Raw genomic sequence first — 15675 nt, 5'->3', positions numbered from 1 at the left:
TGTGTGTTCTCTCAGGAGTTGCTTGCGGAGGTGAACGGCCACCGTAAACACCTGAACCGCATCCTGGAGAAGGGGCGGAGCCTGGGAAAATCCAGCCAATCAGACGGAGAGGAGGTGCTGCAGAGGTGACACTTTATTTATTATTTATTTTTTGATTTTTGATTTTTTTGCTTTTTTATTTTTTCTACTTCCTGAATGAAACATGCATGAAAACTGTTCTCAAGACTAAGTGTTAGGGTTAGATTTGTGGCTGCATTGCCACTAATTGATGAAAATGATAAATGAAATACTGTAAAATGCTCTGAACAACCAACTTGGTCGGTCCTGTGTAGCTCAGTAGTTACAGCAAGGCACTAACGCCCACTGACAGGAATAATCAGTGTTTGGATGGTGTTTGATCAGGCCTACAGACTGACCTGTAGCTGCTGTGTCTCCAGGTGCAGCCATCTGAGTGCAGAGTGGGAGGACCTGGAGGAGGCCTGCGAGAAGAGATCAGCTCACCTGAGCAAGGCTGTCACCAGGGAACAGGTAGAGAGAGAGAGAGAGAGAGAGAGAGAGAGAGAGAGAGAGAGAGAGCAAAATATGTTGCAGCCTGCCATAAAAGGAGGGGCAATGAGTGACTATTGACAAATCAGTTCATCCATACATGTTTGTTTGTTTGTTTGGCTGTTCATCTCTCATATCTGTCTCTTTTAATACTGTATGTTTATTTGTTTGTTTCCCATGTTGATTCTTCTTTATTATTGTTAGGCTACTATTACTACTGCATTTTTTTTTTGTGTTAAATCATTATACAACTTGATGCTTTGGCAATTTGAGAATATGAGAAAGAGAGAGAGAGAGAGAGAGAAAGAGAGAGATCAAAGGGATTATTGTTGAGCTTTGTGACTGGTTTCAAAAATGTGGTAACCCTTTTTTTTCTTTGGAAAAGTGAGTATAATTGTATGTAACATGTACATGAATGTGTTAGTCATTGTACCTGTGTGTGCGATAGAGTGAGAGAAAAATAAGTCTCCAAAAGTGAACCATCTCCCTCTCCTCCTGTCTCCAGCTGCTGTTGGACTGTGCAGAGCTGGAGTCCCGGCTGGCCGAGACGCTCAGCCTGGTGAACACTGACGACTACGGCAAGAACCAGCTGGCCACCCAGAGCCTCATCACTAAACACCAGGTACTCCGCACTCTGAGGGGTAAAACGTCTTCTAGGAAGCAGTGGGGGTTCTTCAGATTGCAGCCATAGGGGAACCCCAGAGGGTTCCTTGAAGAACGTTCTTCAAGGAACCTCTGACCTCTACGGGGGTTCTTTAAGGATCTTTAAGAATCATTTTTCTCAAGAAGAACCCTAAGGTGCTTATTGGTCCCTTTTGGATCTCAGAAGAACCACACATGAACCCTTAGTTAAACAACATTGTTTTTTAACCTTTTGAGCATTTTTGCAACATGGATGATATGAAGAATATCTTCATGCTTTTGTCCTCTTCCTACAGGTGCTGGAGGGCCAGCTGGAGGTGCTGGAGGTGGAGGTGGAGGAGTTAGGAGACCAGGTGGAGCAGGCGGTTCAGGAATGGAGCCTGGAGGAGCTCAGCAGGCCCTACAGCCGCCTGAGCAGCCTGGCCCAGCAGCTGCAGCACCAGGCTGCTCTGAGGTAAATATTGACCTGATACTGCTGTAAGGTAACTATAGACCTGTACTGCTGTAAGGTAACTATAGACCTGTACTGCTGTAAGGTAACTATAGACCTGTACTGCTGTAAGGTAACTATAGACCCGTACTGCTGTAAGGTAACTATAGACCTGTACTGCTGTAAGGTAACTATAGACCTGTACTGCTGTAAGGTAACTATAGACCTGTACTGCTGTAAGGTAACTATAGACCCGTACCGCTGTAAAGTGACTATAGACCCGTACCGCTGGTCTGTCTCTTCTTCTCTGGTGTTCATACCAGTTAAGAACACATGAAGAAAGATCTGAATATGAGCATCAGTCCAGGCTTCATTTTGTTATGTGAGGCTTTCCAAGCATGAGGAACTGCACCAGTCTCCTTCTACCCACAATCCCTTGCGATTTGGGGTGGTTTCCTGTAGTTGGTTGGATTATGTTCTCACTCCTAAGGAACTGCACCGCAGTTCTCTTGTTAGATGACTGAGACTCACGTTTTTAGTCATGACTCTGCTGTCATTTGGTGCCACCAGAGTTCAAATGGCTCTGTCTCTGTATCTGTATGTCTAACTGTCTTACTGTCTGTCTGTCTCCTGTCAGGGGTCAGAGGTTAAGGGAAGTCTTCCATCTCCATGAGTTCAGACGAGAGTCATCAGATTTGGAGGACTGGATGAACCAGCAGAGACTGACGGCTGAATCTCAGGACCTGGGCAATGACTACCAGCATGTTCAGGTTACATCTGATAACTACTACTGGAGATTTAGCATTAGTAGTACTAGTAAAGAGTAAGTTAACCAACATAAATAGACCTGGGAAGCATCTACCAACATGTTCAGGTTACATCTGCTTACTACCACTGCTGATTTAGTGTCAATAGTAGGATTAGGAAATAGGTTACCTAACACTAATAGACTGCGGTAATGACTACCAACATGTTCTGCTTACATAGAGTATTATACACAAGTCAAGCAACTATCACTATACAATTAGTCGGTAAAGCTTTATTTTCCGGGTCCACAATTTTCTAATAATTTCCTAGAAAGGAACTGTTAACTTCTCTGGAAGTTTCCTGGAAAGAAGCATGAAGTGATGCAGCAGTTCTATAGAAACTGTCTCAGTCTGGCGAGTCGATCAGATACTGAACATTTATAAAAGAGTTTCCTGGAAAGAACTGCAAATCTATAAACTATTTACTGGAAAAATAATAGGCAGAGGTCAATTATCAGAAGTCATTGTTTATATAATTATATAATATAGTTATTTGTTGAATTCTTAATTAATTTTAGTTCATTTCAAATTTTCTATATAACTACTGCATAATTTCATGGTTCTGTCTTGGAAACAACAGAAGAAATTGGAGGAACTTACCAACTGAACTCTTTCTCTATTTTCCCTGTAATTAGAACATTATTTCATGGTTCTTTCCAAAAAAACTTCCTAAGAAATTAACAGTTTCTGTCTTTCTCGGAAATTATTGGGAAATTGCGGACCCGGAAAATAAAGTGTTACCAATTAGTCTTAATAACAGTAGTAAGGAGTAAAACTGCCAACAGAGGGCCAGTCGCATGAAAATAAACTGACACATTTTGTGAGCTTAGAATTATAAAGTTCTATCTGCCTTCAGGATAGTTCTGAGTTAAATGGAGATGGGTCCTTTTGTTTTTGAAATTACTGACTCAAAAATCATTATTTTCAAAAAATAACACCACACATGTCAACAGGCACTCATAGAATAGGTTCATGCGACTAACTCAGTTTTGACAAAAAGGTCAGATAGAACCTTATAATACCAAGGTCACGATTTGTGCAAGTTAATACAAAGGCTGAAACGGTAGACTGAAGCGTTGGCTGTGTTCCCGCTGTGTTTCCAGCTGCTGCGGGGGAAGTTTGAAGGTTTCCTGAAGCAGCTGCAGGCCGGAGAGGAGAGACTGCAGAGCTGCAGAGAGCTGGCTGACCGCCTGATACACAGCAAACACCCAGAGAGCTCTGCTGTCAGAGAAACACTGCAGCAGCTCAGGTATACAGTCAGCCAGTCAGTCAATTAGTTAGTCAGCCAGTCAGTCAGTCAGTCAGTCAGTCAGTCAGTCAGTCAGTCAGTCAGTCAGTCAGTCAATTAGTTCGTAATTTAATGAGGTAATCAGTAAGTTAATCAGTCTCTATGTTAGTGAGTTAGTCATTCGGTTTGTTAGTTAATCAGTGAGATAGTTAAAAAGTCCTTCACTTAGTCTGTAAGTCAAGATACCAGTTTGTTAGTCAATAATCTAGTTAGTCAGTTATTTAGTCAGCCAGACCAGTTAGTTGGTTAGTTAATTAGTTTGAGAAGTTGTGGATGTGGTGTTATGTCACGCAACAATTCAGCTTGATAACAAAAGACGTAGTTTATCAATGGGATGAAAAGAAGGAAGGAAGGAAGGAAGGCAGGAAAGAAGGAAGGAATGGGCTGGTATAGAGCGAGGGAAGGCGAAGTAGAAAGGAAGCAAAGCAGGAGGTTAGGAGGGTAGGAAGGCAGCTTACAGTACGTAGTTATCGTATATGTCCTAGTTCTTTCCTTCCTTCATCGGTTCTCCCTGTCCTTCCTTCCATCCTTTCTTCCTTATTTCTCTCCCTGTGTCCTTCTTTCCTTCCTTCCTTCCTTCCTTCCTTCCTTCCCAGTTTTTTCCATTGCTTGTACCCTTCAACAGAAAATGAATTGCATTTTTTTCATCAACATGACAATATGGTCATTTGTGTTAATTCTGACACTGTGTGTGTGTGTGTGTGTGTGTGTGTGTGTGTGTGTGTTGGCAGTGCATGCTGGGAGGACTTGAGGGGCGTGGCCAGGGAGCGTCAGGATCAGCTGCTGAGAGCCGAGGAATGTCATCGCTTCTACCAAGACCTGAGTGACGCACTGACACTCATCCAGGTTTCTATCTATCTATCTATCTATCTATCTATCTATCTATGTGTCTGTCTGTCTATTTATGTATCTATGTATCTATCTCTCCCTCCCTCCCTCTCTCTCTCTGTCTCTCTCTCTCTCTCTCTCCAGGAGCGACAGAAGAGCATCCCAGATGACATCGCCAAGGACCTGAGAGGAGTGACATCACAGCTGAGGAAACATGAGGCTCTGCTCCACGAACTGGCCGCTACAGAGCAACAGGTAGAGACAGAGAGAGAGAGAGAGAGAGAGAGAGAGATGAGAGAGATGAGAGAGATGAGAGATGAGTCACAGTTTTAATTTCTTGACTCTGACTTGTACTCTGATGACTTGAAAAGGTTTCTAAAGTCTTGACTTGAGATCTTGTGTTTGTGTAAATGACTTAGATTGAAAGTGATGAGATTTGTTCCAGCAGACGACTGAATTTAAATTCTGTTTTCTGAATTTGTATGGAATGATTGAATTTATTGAAGTTGAAACTGATTATAGAAATCAAACTCATGATGCTCTTACCAAGTTTTTATCCTATTAAAACCATATTGCATTGAAAAGTCCTAGATATTTAGTTTTCTTTAAGATATTAAATTGATACTGGACTCTTGATTTGTTCTGACTTGACTTGCTGTTCTACATTTAGACTTGAGACTTGACATTAATGACATGGACTTGACTTGGTAATCTACATTTAGACTTGGGACTTGACTTGTGACTTGGGAGCTCCTCCCAAAGTTGACTTGGTCAAACCTCTAGCAAATTATGATTCATCAAAAATGGAAAAAAAACCCATAAATGCTTAAACTTCATGATATGTGTGTGTGTGTGTGTGTGTGTGTGTGTGTGTGTGTGTGGTAGCTCCAGGAGCAGCTGGACGGCATTGACTCCATCCTGGAGCTCTGCTCGCCTCACCTGAGGCTCCGCCTACAGGAGGTGCAGCAGGAAGTGGTGGAGAGGTGGGAGGAGCTCCGACTTCACACGGAACAGCGGGAGGCGGAGCTAAAACTCACCTGTCAGAGATACCTGTTCCTCAACACGGTGAGGATATTGATACAATATCAGTACCAATATCAACAGCTGTATATGTAGAGTACATACAGTATATATAAAGCATCAATCAGAGTAAAAGTAAAAGAAGAGGAGCAGTTTGAAGAACAGGGAATCTACATAATCTGCCTGAAAAAGCCTAAAAAAGTGTGTTTTTAGATGCGATTTAAAGGAAGAAAAGATAAATGGACAGCAAGAAAAACTTTACGATAAAGAAATAAATAAGAACAGTGAACAGTAGTGTGGGGATGATATATGTTGGATGATAGATTGATGGATAGAAGAAACAGAAAAGAGATACTACTGCTAATAATAATAAGACACTTTATTTATGTAGCACACATTTATGTATTCAAAGTGTTTTACAGGAATTCATAAAAACCAGAATAGTAAAATATATGGAGGAGATAAGAATAAGAAACACATTCAAATGAAAATTGGCTGAAATAAAAAAAACATGGATGGATGGATGAGCTTCATGTCTCCTCTCAAACCTTCCCATCATGCTTTGTGTCCTCCAGGCTCAGGACTACCTCCTGTGGTGCAGCCAGCTGATTGGCTCGATGGCGGCGGAGGAGAGCATCAGCGACGTGGCGACCTCTGACCTCCAGCTGGCCCAACACCAGCTGCTCCGAGCCGAGATGGAGGCCAGAGAGGAGAACTACCAACAAGCTGTAGACCTGGGGGAGGAGCTGAGGGAGCAGGAGAGGAGTCACAGGAAGGAGGTGAGGAGAGGAGAGGAGGAGAGGAGAGGAGGGGAGAAGAGACACAGGAAGGAGGTGAGGAGAGGAGACAAGACGAGGAGAGGAGAGGAGAGGAGAGGAGGACGGGGGAGGAGAGGATAGGAGGGGAGAGGAGACACAGGAAGGAGGTGAGGAGAGGAGACAAGATGAGGAGAGAAGAGGAGGAGAGGAGAGGAGGGCGGGAGAGGAGAGGAGAGGAGGGGAGAAGAGGAGAGGAGAGACGAGGAGAGGAGACAAGGAGGAGAGGAGATGAGAGAAGGAGAGGAACAGAGGAGGGGAGGGGAGAGGAGAGGAAAGGAGAGGAGGAGCAGAGTAGAGGAGAGGAAAGGAGAGGAGGAGCAGAGGAGAGGAGGAGTAGAGAGGAGGGGAGAGGAGAGAAGAGGAGGAGAGGAGAGAAGAGGAGAGGAGAAGAGGAGGAGGAGAGGAGAGGACAGGAGATGAGGAGGAAGAGAGAGGAGGAGAGGAGGGGAGGAGGAGAGGAGAGGACAGGAGATGAGGAGAAGGAGAGAAGAGGAGAGGAGGGGACAGGAGTGGAGGAGAGGAGAAGAGGAGGAGAGAAGAGGAAGAGAGGAGGATGAGAGAAGAGGAGAGGAGATGAGAGGAGAGGAGGAAGGAGGTGAGGAGAGGAGGACAGGAGATGAGAGGATAATTTTGTGAATTTTAAATAGATAAATGAATTGGTCCTACCAGGTGTCAGAGTGTGTCACAGTGTGTTTCTGGTCCTACCAGGTGTCAGAGTGTGTCACAGTGTGTTTCTGGTCCTACCAGGTGTCAGAGTGTGTCACAGTGTGTTTCTGGTCCTATCAGGTGTCAGAGTGTGTCACAGTGTGTTTCTGGTCCTACCAGGTGTCAGAGAAGCTGCAGGCGCTGCAGGCGGAGCGAGAGAAGCTGGAGGAGCAGTGGAGCAGGAAGCAGCGCTGGCTAGAGAGCGTCCACCTGGAGCAGGTCTTCTACAGAGACAGCCTCAGCATGGACAAGACCTCCAGCTCCCAGGAGGTGTGTGTGTGTGTGTGTGTGTGTGTGTGTGTGTCCGTTCAATCTCCCCAAGAAGACTTTGGAAAAGAGCGTTCTCCTCAAGGAAACAAGTGTCAACACTGCAAAAAACATTCATCAGTCTCATATTCAGCTTCGAATTTTTCTTAAACCAAGAGATAAATTCTCAGGTTTCCAATGCAGTTTCACTTGTTTCAGGAATCTTCTAGAAATTAGTTAACCTGACTTGCCAGATGGTTTGTTACACAGAACCATCTGGGAAGTCGTCATTGGAAACTGTTTGGAAAAGGGCAGGCACTTTCAAAAAATACTTGGCAGGTGATTGGATGAACCATCTGTCTATCACCGTCTATCACGGGCTAACTTCAACCAATCAGATCAACGAACCATATAAACAAACTCTTGCCGAAGCCGGTCGGGAGAAGAGCGAAAACATCTTTTCCATCCAGAAAAGCCCCCAGTGCCGTTCTTTGCTCTTCTTTCAATTAAGAAATACTCTCGCTAGTGTGAACGAACAGTCGCTTCTCGCTGTCGTCACACCTAAGCCCCGCCCCCAGCTGCCCTCACAGACGCTGATTGGTCCGCACCACTGCGGTTCGGCCACAAACAGATAACTTGAAGCCTGGCAAGATGGATCCAGCAGTCTCGCAAGGTTAGAAATTAGTGTCAGTTTGTTGAAACAAGTCAGAATAAGGCAGATCACTGAACTACTATCAAGAAAATGACACTTGATTCTACATAAGTATTGAAATAAGGTTTGATTTGTCAGATTTGTATAGGAAACAAGTGAATTGGCATACATTGGCAGATTTTTCACTCATTATAAGAAAATTACGATTTTAGGACTCGATAATAGACTAAATTACTTGTTAAGATGGAGATTTTTTGCAGTGAAGTTAAATTTCTTGCAATTCATAAATGAACAGAATTGGAATTTGAAAAAACCTACAGGAAACAGAATTGGAATTGAATTGGGATTTCAGGAAGTTTAATTTAATTTTAATCTCACCACATATATGAGATTACACATAGTGTTATATATTATCAATACTAAATATTAAAAAATGTTAAAGGAAGCTTTCAGCTGGTATTTTATGCAGAACATGTAATTGTAATCCATACATTATGTTTGATTTGTTGAACTGTCTTTTATTTGATTCATAATGTTTTGATTTATAACGTTCAGTGAGTCGAGACAAACTCTCTTTTTAATTTAATGGAATTCAGTTCTGTTCCCTGTCATTCCAATTCAATTTAGAGCAGCAACAATTGATTAGTTGTCAACTATTAAATTAATCGGCAACTATTTTGATAATCGATTAATCGATTTGAGTAATTTTTTAAGAAAAATAAGTCAAAATTCTCTGATTCCAGCCTCTTAAATGTGAATATTTTCTGGTTTCTTTCCTCCTCTATGACAGTAAACTGAATATCTTTCGGTTGTGGACAAAACAAGACATTTGAGGACGTCATCTTGGGCTTTGGGAAACACTGATCCACATTTTTCACCATTTTCTGACATTTTATAGACCAAACAACTAATCGATTAATCAAGAAAATAATCAACAGATTAATCGACAATGAAAATAATCGTTAGTTGCAGCCCTAATTCAATTCACATTCTGTTTCCTTACAGCTGGGAGACTTTCACACTCACACTGCAGGAGCTGAACTGGAGTTTACAGGATTCTCAGTTCAGTTCATGAATGTCTCTGTTGTGTGCAGATCGTGTTGCAGAGCAGCGCTCTGGGAGCCACGGTGGACGAGACCGAGGGTTTGATCAAACGCCACGAAGCCTTTGAGAAGCTGCTCAGCTCCCAGGAGGAAAAGGTCTGTCATCTGCCCCCCAGCATCGGGCAAAAAAAAATAAAATGAAAGAATGAGATAATTCAGCTACTCTTGGAGAATAGAAGACAAAGCTGTAATGTTAAAAACCAACACGTTTCGTCAGGTTACAGGATCGCCTGCATAGTCAACAATCCAAAATCACCACATCTGAAATGTGGCATTAGCTGACACAAATGAACAGTAACTGGCCCAATACTGATAAATTCTTGAAGGATTCTTCCCATTTTTCTCTTAATATTTGGACAAAAATGTCAACACAAGGGACCAATGTATTAATGCATTAAAGTGGGGCAAAGTACTGCAATATTATATTGTCTACCAGTCATCCTAGAGGAGCTGTCACCCAAACTGAAAGTATTTGAGGAGTTTTATTCCAAAATTCTGTATATTTTGAATAAAAAGTATTCAGTATCAGTATCTCTAATTCAGTATCTCTACAATCTGGAAGATTCAGTCTAATTTGTCAATGTATTAATGCTTTACAGTGGGTTATTATATGGTAGTTATTCCCCAGCCCTCCTTTCTAAGCTTCCCTCCCTGTGTTTTCCCAGCTGTCCTCTCTGAAGGAGCTGGCTGACCGACTGAAGAAGCAGCTGAGCAGAGAGAAGAGCGGGCGGATCCAGACCAAGCTCAAAGCTCTCCTCCAGCGACGTGATAGGATCAAGGAGCTGTCCGTCAAGCGCAGGGAGGAGCTGGAGCTCTCCAGGCTGCTGTGCATCTTCAACCGCAACGCTGCCGAGGTAACAGAGCCACCGACCAATCAGAGACTCGGGGGAATGTCTGTCCACCACAGCCTACCAAAACATGTCATACCTGTTGTCACTCCTGTGTACAAGTCTCTATTTTGGTGGTATGAACATTAGTTGGTACATTAGAATATTGCCAAGAACATTTTTTTATTTGTATCTTTGGATGAAAACATGAAGTGTGACCAACATTAGCTGACACCAAAGAACAATAATTACTTCTGCAATACAAATTATTTTTTTAAATGCTGAAATGTTTTTCTTGTGGATGTGTCCACCTAATGCACATTTTTTCAAACTCAAAATTCACTTGACCGTTGGATGGAAACATAACTTCTGTTTGTGTGTTGGTCTGTCTTTCTAGGCGGAGGAGTGGGTGTCTGAGCGGATGCAGAAGATGGCGGAGGACGGGAAAGCCGACCTCAGCAACCTGCAGACCAAGATGAAGCTCCTCCAGAAACACCAGGTGTTCGAGGCTGAGATCCTGTCTCACAGCAAGATCATCAGCTCTGTGCTGCTGGTGAGGCTCTGGGACATGAGATGATGAGATGAGATGAGACAAGACGAGATGAAATGAGGTTAGGTGAGGTGAGATGAGGTAAAATGTGATGAACTTAGATGGGAGAAAATGAGATGAGATGGAATGGAGGGATGGAGTGAGGAGAGATTGAATAGGATGAGATGAGTTGAGATGAGATGGGGTGAGATGAGATCAAATGGAATGAGATGAGATGGAGTTGGATGAGCTTAGATGGAAAGAGATGAAATGGGATGGGATGAGATGAGATGATAGAGTAAAATCCAATGAGATTGATGGGATTAGATGACAAAAATTAGGTTAGATGAGATGAGATGGAATAGGATGAGGTGAGATGAAATGTGATGACATGAGATGAATTGTGATGAGATAGAATAGGATGAGAAGAGATAAGATAAGGTAAAATGATATGAAGTCAGATGGGATAAAATGAGATGAGATGGAATGAGGTGAGATGAGATAAAATGGGATGAGATGAGATGTGGTGGCATGAAATGGGAAGAGATGAGATGAAATGAGGTAAAATAAGATGAAGTGAGGAGATGGAATAGGATGAGATGAGATGGAGTTGGATGAAATTAGATGGAATGAGATGAAGAGGAGTAGAGTAGGGTAGATGAGATGAGTGAGCTGAGATGACAAAATTTGGTGAGATGAGATGGAATAGGATGAAATGAGGTAAATTGAGATAAAGTCAAATTGGATAAAATTAGATGAGATGGAATGAGGTGAGATGAAATGACATGGGATGAAATTGGAAGAAATTAGATGGGATGAGATGAAACGACACTGCTTGGGATTTCTTGCATCTGCGTCTTGCATCACAATCACTGTAGTTCCCTTAATGCTGGTAAAGAACAACCTCTACAGTATTATGGCTTTTATACAATGGTTCATCATGAAAAGTATCCCAATATCTCAAACGTCACACTTCGGACCCCCGTCTTGTTGTGTGCCTCCAGGCTGGGGAGGAGCTGGTCTCCCTTCACCACCCCCGGTCCAAGGAGGTGCGACGGAGCGCAGCGGCCCTGCAGCTCCACTGGGAGGAGCTGAAGAAGGCCGTGGCCGCCCGAGGGAAAGTTCTGGAGGATAACAGAGACTTCCTGGAGTTCCTACAGAAGGTCGAAGAGGTGGAGGCCTGGATACGACACAAGGTAGGAGACGGAGGGATACATGGAGGCAGGGAGGGAGGGAGGGAAGAAGAGGTGGAGAATAGAGAGAAAGACATTTGTTCCGACAGAAGGAGGAACATGAGTCAAGTAGAAGTAGAGATATGACCCAAGGTAGGAGATCGGATGGAGAGACAGAGAGAGATGGAGAATTCAGCGAAAGATTTTTGTTTCTACAGGAGGAGCAAGTGGAGCTCTGGATACGACACAAGGATCAATAAAGTTAATCTTATCTTTTATCTTAAGCCTAGTATCTGTTATCGGCACATCGGCTCATTTTTGCCGCTTGAGCTACTGGCATGCCAGCCAACCGCTGCCTCACCGACAGACATTTTGCACTACATCCTTTCCTGTCCACCATTTACAACATGGGACACAGTCCAATTGTGTGTTTAAAGTGTGTAACGTCTGTGCTCTGTCCTGTGTGTTTGTGTTTCAGGAGGTGATGATCAACGTGGGCGATGTTGGGACGGACTATGAACACGGGCTTCAGCTGTTGAAGAAGCTCAGCGAGTTCAGAGGCACTGGGGTGAGTCTTCTGGAAAGGGGTTGGTAGGGTTGCCTAATGTTTAGAGAGACTGTCCTGTAACCAAGGGTCAGAGGTTCAATCTCCACAGATGCCAATGTTTGTCAATCAAATACCATGTGTCTTGTTCAGTTGTTCTTGACCGATATACCAGACCCCCTTCCTGCTCACTCGTAAGACATCCATTCAGCAAATGTCACAAGACGTTTGCTGAATGGTCCACTGGTAATTTGTACCATCTTCTTCCTTCTGGGGACCGAAGGCGAGCGTACCATAAGTTATTTAAAAGATGATAGTGAATGGGCTAGCCTTAGTTCCTCAGGTAGAGGGTTCCACAATATAAGGGACCTGGTGGCAAAAGCTCAATCCCCTTTAGTCTTGAGTCTAGACACCTTTATTCTACAGCTTTAGTCTTGAGTCTGGACATCTTTAGTCTACACTTTTAGTCTTACGTCTAGACACCTTTGGTCTACACCTTTGGTCTTGAGTCTAGACACCTTTGGTCTACACCTTTGGTCTTGTGTCTAGACAACCTTAGTCTACACCTTTAGACTTGAATCTAGATACCTTTAGTCTACAGCTTAAGTCTTGAATCTAGACACCTTTAGTCTACACCTTTAGACTTGAATCTAGACTCCTTTAGTCTACAGCTTAAGTATTGAATCTGGACACCTTTGGTCTACAGCTTCAGTGTTGAGTCTTGACACATTTAATCTACAGTTTAAGTCTTGATTCTAGACACCTTTAGTCTACAGCTTTAGCTTTGAATCTAGATATCTTTAGTCTACAGCTTAAGTCTTGATTCTAGACACCTTTAGTCTACACCTTTAGTCTTGAGTCTAGACATCTTTAGTCTACACCTTTAGTCTTGAGTCTACACACCTTTAGTCTACACCTTTGGTCTTGATGCATTTAGGCTACACCTGTAATCCAGCCTGAGGGACAGAAGGGTCAGAAGGGCTTGGGGATCTCAGACTCTCTAAGAACCACGCTTGATGTGATCAGTAAAATTGCAATATGAGCTGTCGATCTAACTGATAACAATAATGATGATAATGATGATGAAGGTGTATTTGATCTGTAGGAGGTGACGGTGGACGACGCCCACATCACAGCTATTAACAGACTGGCAGCCAGACTGGAGAAGAGGCAGAGCACTGATGAACTGTTCACTGTCAGACAGAGGAGACAGCAACTCAACGACAGGTAACACACACACACACACACACACACACACACTATTCTTGCCAGACTGTTTCCTCTCAGTTTACACAAAATGCTTCCTCCCTCTCCTCCAGGTGGAGTAAGTTCCACGGAGATCTGAGCAATTACAAGAAGAAGCTGGAGGGGGCTCTGGTGGTCCACGCCCTAATCAGAGAGCTGGAGGAAGTCAGGGACAGAGCCAATGAGAAGGTTCGTAACGTGCTACTACCTTCAAACTAGACTAAACTTAGACTAGCAGAACACATATCATCTTTTAAATTACTTGTTAAATAATTTCTTGAAACTTATATTCATAGTGATTTAATGGTCATGATTCTCCCTGTTTGATTTTAACGTAGTCCCGCCACTCTCTCTGTAGATGCTGCTCCTGCAGGGTCAGGACTGTGGTTTTGACGTGGAGAGTGTGGAGAACCTGATTCGACGTCATGAGGAGACGGAGAGAGAGGCCGGGGTCATCCAGGAGAGGTCAAAGGTGAGATGGAATCTGATGATTTGCAGCCTCAGTCCTACACTCTGGAATATAAAAGGGTTTCAAGGAACCTTTAGAGGTCCTTAAAATTACAACCTGAGGTTCCTTGTGGAACTCCTTCATAAAGGTTTGATTATCTCTGGTGGTACTTCCAGGGGGCTCTTTAAAAAACCCTTGAGACATTTTTTATCTCTTGAGGAACTCTAAGGTGCTTATTAGTTCCCTTTGGATCTTAGAAAACCCCCCTGATGAACCCCTAGTTTTTTGTTTGTAGGTCCTATAGATGGTAGATATGATGGCTTGTACCATCATGGTGCATGCTTCTGTCAGTGCCTTTGAGCAAGGCACAGACAGACAAAACATTTCCTGGAACAATGCACTGTGAGCCTGATTTGACCCCTTTATAAATGGGATTTGGACAATATGTGCAGAGACTAATGGCAAAAGAATCTGCATGCAGTGTATGGTAAAATAATCTAAATGCACCCCCTCCACCCCCACAACCACCACAGGCCCTGGACAAGCAGGTCTCAGATCACCTGAAGGCCCGATCAGTCATGGCAGACAAGCTGAGGAAAAAACAGAAGGAGGTCCAGACCGCCCTCAAGACCCTGGACAAGGAGGTCAAACTCAGGTGATGATGACGATAATGACTGTTATTAGTGGTATTATGATTAGTAGTAGCAGTAGTAGTAATAGTAGTACTAGTAGTTTGAATTTAGTTAATTGTAAGTTGTGCTAATGTAGTAGTTGTCAAGCTTGATACTGCCAGTCCAGATGATGATGCAGTATTAGTAGTAGTATTAGTAGTAGCAGCAGCAGTTGTAGTAGTGGTAGTAGTAGTAGTAGTAGCAGTAGTACTACTGTACTAGCATTAGTACTACTTGAATTTAGTTAATTTGTAACTCGTACTAGTATTAGTAGTCGAGGTGGTAGTTATATTAGTTGTTCTTCTACCAAGCTTTGCTCTGCTGGTCCAACTTAAAGGATAAGGCCGGTGTTTTTTAATGCATTGCTTACTGTCAACAAATCCTATGAAAATAACAAAATCAACAATGTGTTTGCTCTACTCCCGTTACTTTCTGACTTCCCACGTACCGTTTTTAGCCTTCAACCTGGAGGTCATTGGCTCCAATTGTCAGCTAAAAACCTTGAAATTCAGCTCACAAAGACATAGTTTACATTTTAAAAATCGCTAACTGTTACCACGAAAAGTCAGGTCATTACCAAATCAAATTGTCTCGGCCGCCTCGGTCCCGCCAGATTCCCGTGGCTCGCACAGTCGGGTCGGCAGGAGCAAGTCGGACAACTTTTCTAACCATCATGCAACGGACCAAACAAGTCGCTGGTCAAAAATGCGCAGGACTTGCTCATCTCAAACGAGCCTATTAGCCAGTAGATTGACTTATGGTTACTGGTGTTAGGTAGCAGATGGACTCATTGGAAACGGTGTGTTCTTTCAGGAAGGAGAAGCTCCAGGAAGCCCACCAGCTCCAGCTGTTTAAAGCCAACCAGCGCCTCCTGCTGGAGTGGAGTGTGAAACAGAGCAGTGAGATGGGAGAGAAGGGCCTTCCCAAGACCCGGACCGAGGCAGACCGGCTCATAGTGGAGCATCAAGACTGGAAGGTGAGCTATAATATAAGATAATATAAGATTAACTTTAGCGATCCAAGAGGGGAAACTGGGTCATCGCAGCAGCAAAGGATAGAGGTGAAGGTTGGAGAACAAAGAGTAAAAAGGCAAGATTCCCACGGGTCTTGAAAATCCTTGAAAGTTTGTGGATTTGAGAAAAATACAAGGCCTTA

The 15675-nt window shown here is 43.3% G+C and overlaps 1 protein-coding gene across 1 annotated transcript in view; it reads left to right on the top strand.

The window, feature by feature from the left end:
• The window catches only part of sptbn5 (spectrin, beta, non-erythrocytic 5), a gene marked incomplete at both ends in the record, with an annotated part of 32498 nt that overhangs the window by 14305 nt on the left and 2518 nt on the right, over positions 1-15675 (top strand). The window contains 21 exons of the mRNA XM_071544314.1: positions 16-125; positions 438-528; positions 1052-1168; positions 1485-1642; positions 2256-2388; positions 3528-3673; positions 4444-4558; positions 4685-4795; positions 5426-5605; positions 6136-6339; positions 7204-7353; positions 9076-9180; positions 9750-9938; positions 10309-10464; positions 11445-11636; positions 12091-12180; positions 13262-13383; positions 13476-13590; positions 13760-13873; positions 14383-14504; positions 15334-15496. Of these exons, the coding sequence (XP_071400415.1) occupies positions 16-125; positions 438-528; positions 1052-1168; positions 1485-1642; positions 2256-2388; positions 3528-3673; positions 4444-4558; positions 4685-4795; positions 5426-5605; positions 6136-6339; positions 7204-7353; positions 9076-9180; positions 9750-9938; positions 10309-10464; positions 11445-11636; positions 12091-12180; positions 13262-13383; positions 13476-13590; positions 13760-13873; positions 14383-14504; positions 15334-15496 (2883 nt within the window). The remainder of the gene's footprint in view (positions 1-15; positions 126-437; positions 529-1051; positions 1169-1484; positions 1643-2255; positions 2389-3527; positions 3674-4443; positions 4559-4684; positions 4796-5425; positions 5606-6135; positions 6340-7203; positions 7354-9075; positions 9181-9749; positions 9939-10308; positions 10465-11444; positions 11637-12090; positions 12181-13261; positions 13384-13475; positions 13591-13759; positions 13874-14382; positions 14505-15333; positions 15497-15675) is intronic.

This window comes from Centroberyx affinis, unplaced genomic scaffold (genome assembly GCF_046629955.1).
Source record: "Centroberyx affinis isolate AG114_WGS23_722 - 3 ecotype Tasmania unplaced genomic scaffold, CSIRO-AGI_Caff_v1 ptg004518l_1, whole genome shotgun sequence".
Classification (NCBI taxonomy): Eukaryota; Metazoa; Chordata; class Actinopteri; order Beryciformes; family Berycidae; genus Centroberyx; species Centroberyx affinis.
This window is presented reverse-complemented; position numbering and strand designations above follow the sequence as displayed.